The sequence below is a fragment of the Kryptolebias marmoratus genome, linkage group LG15, assembly GCF_001649575.2.
Source record: "Kryptolebias marmoratus isolate JLee-2015 linkage group LG15, ASM164957v2, whole genome shotgun sequence".
Classification (NCBI taxonomy): Eukaryota; Metazoa; Chordata; class Actinopteri; order Cyprinodontiformes; family Rivulidae; genus Kryptolebias; species Kryptolebias marmoratus.
Genome location: NC_051444.1, coordinates 9,343,070 through 9,353,965, shown reverse-complemented (window position 1 = coordinate 9,353,965; position 10,896 = coordinate 9,343,070). Strand labels below are relative to the sequence as shown.

Genomic DNA, 10,896 nt, shown 5'->3' with positions numbered 1-10,896 from the left:
ACCCCTCTGATTAAAAACTCACTGAAGTTCGTCTGTCTGCATCAACAAACCAACTCACAAGACGAGGAGAGGAGCGAGGGCTCTGCAGCACTGATGACAGCAGAGGATGCTCTGTTTCAAATATTTTGATTTTGTCTTGTTGTGTAAATGACCCCAGAGGAAACACCAGATGGTCTGACTAGAACTTCTAAAATAAAGATTGACTATAAATCCCTTTAGAGGAACTACATATTTTAGGAAATGAAAATGAATTGAGGAAAAGAACGTAATAAGGCAACGATTTGCTGCAAACAGGGAACTAATATTAAATGACAGAATCACTTCTGTTTTGCACTATCTCAACTTTTTCTGGATTGGGGCTCAGTTTGTGGCACTAAAGTGCTTTTTTTTTTTTTTTGCTCCTAAACGCCATCAGAGTCACTAATAGGTTCTGAGGAAGCTGCAGAGATCCCAATGCTCCAGGAGAACATAAAACCCTGAACCTCTACCTTTGTTTTGTTTTATGAAAGAACTGCTCATTTTATTTTGACAGCTGTTAAAAAGCTGTTTTATGAAGGATTCTGCATTTATGCTTCTTGCAGTTCAGTAACTCATCCATCCATCTTCTTCACCTGTTTCTGGTGTCTGTCTCCAGGAGTCAAAATAGGAGTCACTGTGGGAGGCTCGGGGGACACCCTGGACAGGTCACAAGTCCATCACAGGGACACATAGAGACAAACGAGACAAACAACCATTCATGCTCTCACCCACACCTAGGGACAATTTTACAGTTACTGGTTAACTTACATGTTTTAAGTCAGTGGGAGGAAACCCAGGTGTTCACAGGGGAGAACATGTAAACTCCACCCAGAAAGGCCCCAGGTCGGGAAGCGAACCTGCAGCCCTTCCTGCTGGGAGGCGACAGCTCTAACCACTGCACCACCGTCCTCTGCATGCTTTTTCCCAGATCACCGAGCAGCTTTTCTTCCTCTCCAAGCTGTAGACCCCGAGGAACAGAACATTCTGAGTCCTGGATTCAAAAACTGAAGGATCTCTTAAAAACAGCAGCGTAATAATTGTCATTAATCAACTCTCTATTCTTTTGCAAGTTCTCGGTACTTTTAGTTTCATACTTTTGAGCTCTTTGACTAAATGGAAAAGAAAACACGGAACATAAATCAGTTATATTTGTCTGATTATATCCAAAAAGTTCCTCAGTCACTAAAAAATATCTGTTTTTGTATTTCTGTAGACAGTCCTTATAAACCCATATTTACATATTTATATTTGTGTGTTTTTGTACTGTTGTTTTTATTGTCATTTTATTTGATTGTTTATAGAATTTCCTAGGGAAAGCTTTATCTTTTATGTGTTTGGTTTACCCATTTTTGTTGCTGCAACAATGCAGATTTTTCCACTGAGCAACAGATCAAAAAATATTCTTTTCTATTTTTTATTTTCAGCATTTTAAAAAAAAAAGGTGGCCATGCAGCTGAATCAGTCACTCAGATATCATTTAACACTTAAAGATAAGGCCCAAAATTAAAAAGAAAAGTCAGTTTATTTAACACCTGAACACCTCCTGCAACAACCTACAGTAGAACTAGTTTAGCTACCATATTAGGTTCAGAACAGATTTTCCTCTTTTTTTCCACTTAAAGTGCATTTTAAAGTATTTTTACTTTGATTTGAGTGTACTTTCACTTCAGTACAGGGTCACTTCTACAGATCTAAGAACCATTTACTAAAACAAAGGAATAAGCACATTTAAATTTGCATAGATCTTTATTTTAGTAGAATCTATAATTGACATCAATTAAATAAAAAGGAAAAACAAAAGCCCCAAAACAAAAACAAATTCTTTAAATTACAAGAAAATTACACTGAACCGTTCATATAGTACAAAAATAGGCCTTATATTTTAGAGTTCTGTCCCATGTGAGATAGTCATTCTTGTACACTGATCATAGGTCACAGATGTGTAAGGTACTGTGCGCAGCCACAGGTCAGGAACCTCGCGGGGAGGTGGGAGGAGGCCGACGGATCCGCCGAACGCCCCCTCCGTCACAAAGTGTTTCATCTTTAACGAACATGTGCAGACGCCGATTCAGCCCTTAAGGTAATGGTGGCGGGATACATTCGAGCCCCTCCCTCCACAGCTGCTGAACACACGGGGTGTCGCCGCAGACCTTCGAACAAGGCAGAGATGACTGAACAGTTGCAACAAAAAAAAAAAAAAACACTTTGAAGGGGGACGATGGAACCTGAACGCAACATGTTCCAGCACTAAACAAACAGCATTAAAATGATTGTCTTTGGTTATGCCAAAGATATTGCTCCTATCGAACTACATCTAACTTCTTGCGGATCACTTCAGGCTACATCCTAAAGCAGGACAGGAGCAACACCGAGCTCCACGTGAGGAAAAAAAAACAACAAAATAATCATAATCATTCAGCCCCGGAAAGACGAGTCTCCACTGTGACTCCTCTCTTTGCAACAAGCAGATTTTCCTCAACATTTAAAGGCTTTACTGCCGGTGAAGTGGCGGCTCTATAATTAAAAGCTGCTTTCTGGGACAACCTGTTGTCTTTCTTTTTTTTTTAGTGTGCAGTTTACATCCCATTCTGGCAGTGAAAGCAATGAGCTGACTGCTAATGGGTTTCAGCAGCTTCGGAAGCACAAGCTAATTAATGCTGCTTACGATCAGGGTTTTTCCAAAAAGGTTTAAAGCCACGAATGCAAAGAGTTCACCAGTTTAAAGCGGTAGTGAATACATTAAGTTGTAGTTCTGGTTAAAGAAAACTTTTTAAGGGCTAAAGCACAGTGCAAGTCTGTCATTATAACTCCTTAAAAAAAAGAAGCAAACTCAAAGCAGCCAGATTTTAATTGGAAGTGATTTTGTTGCTTCATTAGCTCATTATCTGTTGTTTACATACTTTGCTCAAAGCTGGGAAGTCAATAAGATTTTGCGGCTGAAGTTGGAGTTAAACAGGGACCAATCAAAGCCTAAATGGCAGTAGGCACTGAAGTAGAACTGCACAAAGCACTGGAGAACACATTCGCAACCATAAATTTGCTGCTTTCGAGAGCATTTCCATCAAATTCATTCTTGGGTTCACTTCAGGTTCATAAAGCAGATGTGCTGCATCTGCACCGGCCGTCTGATGCGTTTCACAGCATCCACGCTCGTCTTCCTCCTCTCCTTTGAAGGGGAGTTTCAGCAGGTACTGCTTTAACAATCATCACTCTGTTTTGCATTTTCTGAAAGAGCCGCCGCTGACTTCTGAATGCAGTTTTGCTTTTTTAAAAAATCACATTCAGATGCATATTTATGAGTTCACGTCAGCCCTCATGTGAAGGTTTTGTTACACAAGTGGCTAAATTAGGAGCTAAAACTGATTTGTTTGTTGCCCTCAGGACAGGGAATTTGATTGTCAGGGACAGAAACTTAAAAAAAAAAACATCTTGGTGCCCAGTTAGACACAGAGAAATCAAATATTTTCCATCAATTTTGGGTTGATTTGGCCCTCAAACGCCGGCCACCAGGAACTGTGGATGTTTATTCAAGCCTTTTTATTTTAGTAATACGTTTCGAAGCCCCAGGTGTGACCGCGCGTGAATGCTGATCACTGAAGGCAATAAATTTCAGGGGAGGAAGGCGTTCCAGGGTAGCAGAACTTAAAACAGCTTCACCGTTTCTGAATTACAATTACCGTTTCCCCTCTAAAGAGTCTCCTAAATCTTCCCCAAAAAGCCTTTTCATGTCTAACCCAGATATATTCTGACCCCTATAATGATTTAACAGCCCCTCTAAGCGTGAATGAAACCTCACTGTATGATATGAGAGGTAGATAAAAGGATGAGCAGCTGCAGTTTTTTATGCACGTCATCGCCATGACAACCCCTCTTAGCAAGCTCCACTGGAGGAAAAAAAAAATGATTTCAACAAAACAGAAAAAGAGATCTGTGGAAACAAAATGGATATAAAGGATTAAACAATGAGATGCGGATTTCTTATGATAACCAGCCCAGGAGGGAAAAAAAACACTTAATAAGATCAATTCCCTAAAGGTATTATTAAAGTCTCAGAATAAATTCCTTGCTGTTGTATCATTTGGATTATAATTGCCGAGTATGCCGACGGGATTATTTAAAATTCAGATCAGATGAAGGATGGAGGATGAGTGCAGAGACTCTGATGGAGCTGTGGGATTTTTTTTTTTTCTCTAAAAACCAATGCTCATGATTTGAAGAGGAGAGCAGAGACTGCGAGATGGAGGAGGAAGAGAGAAACCAGCACTTCAAAGATGGGGTTAGTCCATCCCCTCACACACACACACGCACACAGTAAGTCATTACGACGCGAGGCGTATTTTGGTGCTGATGTGCTCTGACAGCAGGAGAGCCTCTGTGTTTTGTTGCCGCGTTTGCTCTGTCAAGAAATCCATCACAGGTAAGTAAACACCTGTCAGCTGCTTCCAGAAGCTCCGCCTCCACGCCAACCCAGCAGCTCGACCCCATCAGGCGCAGAGAAATAACATCTCTGGGAGGGACTGGGCTTCGGGGTTGACCAAGCAGCTCGTGTCTTTTTTCTTTCTTGTTGTTTTGGTGCTCAGGAAGCTGCGAGCCCAAGAAAATTCCCAGTTTTCCAAACCCAAATACGGTCATTGATCTTAAATGACAAAAGCGGTTGGAGCTGAAACTAAGCTATACTTACGTTTAAACCCCAAACAACAATACTTTTAAAAGCAGCTGCATTAATAATGGATTCTGTTTAGTGTAAATATTACTATCGTCTCATCAGAAAAGGTATTTTCTCCCCTCTGACTCGAGAAATGCAAATTTAAACTTTAAAAAAGTTTGGACATTTTCTAACAGAATCTCAGACTTTATTTCGAGATTTTAAAAATGTGATGCACTACAAACATATGAGGCTTTCTGGGTAGAATTTAGATGTCTGACAAATCTTTCCAAAGGAACCGAACGCCTCATAGTTAATTTCTTTTGCCACTTAGTTAAAATACTAAATGACAGGAGCCGCTTTAAGATCTCCATAAAGGGCATTCCTCTATTCACTGCTTATCAGATCCAGACACTCATTTTCATGCAATCTCATTTATTCAGACACACTCACTCACACACATTCAACAATCTCATCTGGCTACTGCACTGAGACTAATGAAACATGAGAAAAAGTTTGGAAACAAAGCAAATAAAAAATGTCTGTTTACTGCAACAAAGAAGGAGCTGGAGGGAAAATGGACTCTGCACAAACAGACAATCTTAGCGATTTAGGGGGTAAAAGGAGGGAAAGAGCCACTTAAATAGAAATGCACCCATGTGTGAGCAGAGCAAAGCTCTGACCATTCTCAGATTTAAGAAACAGCAGCTTCCCATCAGGCCTCCCACAGCAGAGAGGAAGACCAGCTCCTACAGCAGGAAACAGGTGAGAATCTGATGAGACAAAAAAAAAAAAAAAAAGAAACTAGAAGAGACTGAGAGGACAGAAACCAACAGCCCTGAATCATCAGACAAATGTGGATGAGAAGATTTAAAAAGCAGGGTGAGGAGGAGGAGGAGGGACGTGTGGAGGCATTAAAGAGCACTTTGTGTTTTGATAAAGGCAGTCCTCTCGTTGTGGACGTCAAACTCTTCGTTATCGGAGTCTGTATTTAACCCTTCGTCCCCCCACACTGTCGGGATGCCGCGGTATGACACCACCCTATTTCCCCCCAGGCTGAAGCCGCCACCGGCCTCCAAAGAGGGCAGTTTGATGTGAGCGCCTGAGCGCAGCTGCAGCAGCAGGAAGATGCCACCGAAGGTGGCGATGATGGCCACGCAGCTCAGCACGGCGATGGTGATGGGCATCCGGGAGCTGGGTTCCAGCTGAGGTCTCTGGCTGCCTGGGCCCACCATGAAGCTGCCGGGGGACTCGCGCATGGAAGGACTGAGGTGCAGGCAGGTGCCCGAGGCGGCGTCCAGGTAGTTGTGAGGAGGGCAGGACAGGCAGGACTGTGGGCTGAGGCTGCTGCAGGTGACACAGGGCAGGGGGCAGGGCAGGCAGGCGGGGACGGAAGCTGGCAGGATGGCATTTCCAACCGCGTAGCTGAGAGGCTGAGAGCCCACTGCGAAGCCCGCGGGACATTCTTTCACACAGCGCTGTTGAAAGAGGTAGTAGCCGGCATTGCACTCTGCAACAGAGAACGAAACGGAAATTAGCAGCAGCACACAGCTTTCACCTTTTACAGGAGTCAGAGGAGCCGAAAACAAGGAACCAGGATCTTTACCAAAATACCCCAACAGTCCGGGCTCAGAGAGCACAACTAAAACAACAAGACCTGCTGAATCTAACATCTTCTGATCAGATTCAGTAATAGGAAGGTTGTAACTGTTAAAGCCAGTTTTCAAACTAACTAAATCTGTGTCGAAATCTTGAGTTAGGTCTTAGTTGTGATTGATCAAACGTTTTTTGAAATTCTTTTTGACTTCGGTTGCTTTTTATTTATTTTCCATACAAAACATGACTATGTTTGTTTAAGACACTTAACTCTGAATTATGTATGATTCAGGCATAAAAAGGCTCCTAAACTCAAGAGATAAACTAGTGTTTCTACAAGTAACGACAACTTTGCAAAGAAACTTGAAATTGGATCTTTAGACACTTTGTCACCAGCAGTCTGTAGCAAAGACACATTTTGTTCATATTTCTTCAGCTGAATCTATAAAAATACCAAAGATAATGCAGTTTGACTCTAAACAGTATTTCTCCACCGACAAGGTGCTTCTCAAAGAGCTCCTAGCTGAAAACTTGACATATAGAAAACGTTTAAGTGAAGGATGACGCATCTCTCAGGTCTTTAACCGACTTGGTTTTTTCTGTTTCTTAAAGACATGACTTTCAGACACCATTCATCGAACGATGAAGCCAAGTAATAAATGAATGAATGAATGAATGAATGAATGAATGAATGAATGAATGAATGAATGAATGGCTTTGAAACTGTTGCTACTGTATTTTGTATTTTAGGAGCAGCCTGTTGGTTGTGAGCCCACAGCCACAGTACAGTGTGTTCTTGTGATACACAATTATCATAAAGTGTGAGATGATAAGCAAATACATGTTAATTATATTCACTCACATTATAGTGTGTGTGTGTGTGTGTGTGTGTGTGTGTGTGTGAACATGTAAGAGCCTCTGACAGCCTGTAGGGGTCAGACTATCACTGTCTAACTCAACATGAAGCTGGACTTCAGCTCTGAGTGTTCAGTGGTAACATCAGACTTTGCCTGTAGCACTATTTGGATAAAGTGAAAGCGCAGTGTGAAGACCCATAAATTAAAACCAGATTAGCAAAGAGACCTGAGGCCAAGCTTGTTTCAGCTCATCAGCTGTTAGCTCTTCATTTCACACTGATACTGTTGTCAAGGATGTGCGCTGTCGTAGGACGCAGAGAAAATCTCACCAGGGCTGACAAAGAGCCACAGAGCAAACAGGCAAACAGGTGCAGCTGAACACACACGATCACATTTCATGGGTTTCACACCAATCAGCCGCATTTGTTTGCATTATCCGCCCTCTTCCTGTAAGGAACAAACTGGGGGCGGGAGATTCCAGCCTTACCGATGCATTTCACTGTCAGATCCAAAGTCTTGCAGCTGTCGTCGCCGGACTGAGACTCTTCAGAGGCGCCGGAAGATGGAGAGCTGGTGCCGTACAGCACCAGGGTGAACTGGGTCAGAGTGCCTAAGAGGCGAGATGGGAATAAAAACAGAAATTAGAAGTAGGCCTGTCAAAAACAGTAACGCTCTGGCACTCCCTAAGAATTTTGTAAATCTATTCTCTCGTTTTGGAGTCTACGATTCTTCTGATAAAAGTATCTCTGAGATACTGGTTTTCAGTTTAAAGCTGACTTATTAAGTGAACATCTTTCAAGAACCGTTCAAGCATCAGAGCTTTTGACAGGTTTCACTTGTGGAAATAAAGCCTTGTTGAGAATGAATGTGTGAGACATTAACTCAGATCTGTTTTTTTGGACTTTTCTCAGCTGAAGGTTTTTGTTGCAGGAGGAGCTGAAAACACATTTGTTGGTGGAAGATCCAAGGACAAATTTAAAGAAAGCTTTTTACAATATTTTATGCTCCATAGTGTCCTCTTTCTGCTCACGACCCAGAAATTGTTCCCTTTCCGCAATCCTGAGCCATCTTTCAGTTCCTTAAAATGCTCCTTGAGGAGATGAGGACAAAGGAGGCTTCAAAAGGAGCTTAAAGCCAAACAAATCAAAAGGTAGTTTTTTTTTTCCTGCATATTTCCTGACATCCCTGCTGAGACGAAGCAAGGAGATGCATTAATTTAATGAAAAGCACACAAAGAGTGTTTACTTCACTGTTTTCTCGTATGCGAGAGGCAGAACAAACAGGAAAACTGATGGCTGTGGGGCGTTACAGAATCAAGTCCTTCAAAGACAGCAGAGACACCGTGGCTTCAGGAGGAGCTCCATCTCTAATCTCATAAACTGAACCTTGAACCTTTGAGCTGAGGTGCAGACGCAACAGATTAAATTGTGATGAATCATGGAAAATGGTTATTTTATGACTTTTTAGTCAGAGAAAACTTTTGAATTGTTTCTCTTTGGACTCATGATTGGCAGTTTTACTTCTGGACAAATATTACTTCATACTGCAGAACATATTTATGAACAAACTAATAGTAAGACGGCGGATTTACCATAATCACTGGCTCCAGCCACGTTTTCAATCTCCAATGTCCACGACCCGCTGGGGTTCTCGTCCCAGGAGTGGGTGGTCATGAAAGCCCAGTCATTGAATCCCTCTGATGAGTAGTCATGAGGCCTGCAGGAAGTGGAGCAAGCCGGAGTGTAAGGCAGCTTATTTGTGTTAACTTGCGGCGTTTGTGCTTGTGTTTGTGAAGCGTCTGTACCTGGGGTGAAGCAGGGTGGAGCGTGTCCCGGCAGGACTTATGAGACGTATGGCCAGGTTTCCTCTCCGGTTGTAGGACAGGGTGATCTGGCCCTGAACGTGCTCCAGCTTTGTTACGTAACTGCCTGAGCCGACGCACGCATCCACAGTTTTGTTAATAGACAAGTGGCTGCCAATGTTCCTGTAGAATGAGAGAAACAAACAGGACATCTTCCGTCAGTAACAGAGATTCTTCTTATTGTTTGGCGGATAAGCCACGTTTCAGAAGACTGTGTGACGTTTTGCTCCTAGGCACTGTGAGAGCTCACCAAGGATGAAGAGTTTGTAGTCTTGAAAAGGATTAGCGCCTCAACCTATAGCCTCGCTGCTGCCGGACGAGTAAATCACCTGGTCTTTCTTTACCTCACCTCAAATCCTCTTAGGAGATTACACACATCTATAACATTTCTAAGAAGGAGCGTGGCGTGCAGTTTTAGTTACACAAATGTGATTAAAACACAGAACCGGGCAGTTTCGCTGACGGCCCCCTTCAGTTTCAGTTCGAACCGTTCCACATCTTGTTATCTACATTATAGTAAACACCTTTGACCCATGAAGCAGCCTCATTTAGTTATTTACAAAGTTAACTTACAGCCGCTATTAGCATTAGACATAAAACTGATTACCCGACTGGTCATAAAAATGCAAATTGACATCCAAGCTGCGTTGGACATCGTGCATGTTTGCAGTGTGTGTATTTAGATGCTAACTGGCGGTTCTGATAAATCTGACAAAACTAAATTTATCCAAACTGCTGCTCAAGTTCATTTGTCACGGTCAATCTATCAAAGTGGTGCATGTGACTTGGATCAAGGAGCTGGAAGGAAAAAACTTGTTCTCTGCTGCAGAACTGAGTCATTGGAAAGTCAATGAATAAAAAGAGTAAATGTTGCATATTAGCATTTTACAGGCTGTTTTAGTTCATATTTAGACAGGATTGAATAGCAATTTATCAATTATCTCAAGAATTTTATTAGTATGGCATCATGATATGATACACGGCATCACAGAGGCTGTGCATCATATCATATCTTAAATTAAAAAAACTTTCTTTGAGTGTTTACACGTTTTCCTTTTTTAGCTCAGCTCACTTAGTGGGTTTTTAATGTGTTCAACATGTTTTATACCAACACCTGATGCCTACAAATAAAGTTAGAGGACAAATTCAATAACATCTAATTTAAGAACTACTCACAAATTAATGTCCATTTTTAAAGAAATTGGATTTTCTATTTCTTCTGAAAGAAACCATGAGAAAATAGTTCAGTAGTTCAATGGTGGCGTCCACGGAAGAGCCAATGAAAAATCACTGAAACTATAAACTCACTGGTCGAGCAGAAGTTTGATAAAAGCCACGTGTGATTGAGTGCCGAGCTCCAGCCACCCTGCTTGATCCCAGATATTTCTTTCTGACGGCTATCTTAGCAGCAGATTTACTTTTATTTTCACCTAAATGTCTCCTCCGACATTTTTCCCTTGTCCGATTCCACCATATTTGTTTAGCTACACAGCCTAATGTAGGTCAATGGCCATGAGACAAACTTCTGCGTGGTTTTCGTGTTTTTGTTTACAATAAGTACGTACCCGCATTTCAGGACTGCATGTTAATATATCTAGAAAACTACTGGAGTAAACGCCTTCAAACTGCACCATTTAACATAGTTCAAGATAACCTTTTTAATGTTTTATTTTTAGCTTGTAATGGGTAATTTTAAACAGCTACAATATATATTTTTGCTGTCAGTCAATGGTAAGCTGAATTAAGTTTAATCCTCAGTACAGCAGAGTGTGTAGACACATCTACATGCCTCTTGTATTCATAAAGATGAGAAATCTAGCTGATAATTATTTAAAGTGTGTGTGCTGCCTTCTTCTGTTGGATAAGTGGTCACAGGAGATCTGCTAACGCTTCTTGCTTTGACAAAAATCAATTTTCCA

At 41.7% G+C, this 10,896-nt stretch overlaps 1 protein-coding gene across 4 annotated transcripts in view; it reads right to left on the bottom strand.

The window, feature by feature from the left end:
* Positions 1-1,745: 1,745 nt before the first annotated feature.
* furina (furin (paired basic amino acid cleaving enzyme) a) overlaps positions 1,746-10,896 on the bottom strand; it is a 64,091-nt gene continuing 54,940 nt past the window's right edge. For all 4 annotated transcript variants that reach the window (XM_037979686.1, XM_017404168.3, XM_017404175.3 and 1 more), the window contains 4 exons: positions 8,921-9,100; positions 8,708-8,832; positions 7,604-7,726; positions 1,746-6,173 (listed from right to left, as the gene is read on the bottom strand). In XM_037979686.1, the coding sequence (XP_037835614.1) occupies positions 5,578-6,173; positions 7,604-7,726; positions 8,708-8,832; positions 8,921-9,100 (1,024 nt within the window). In that variant the 3' untranslated portion in view covers positions 1,746-5,577. The remainder of the gene's footprint in view (positions 6,174-7,603; positions 7,727-8,707; positions 8,833-8,920; positions 9,101-10,896) is intronic.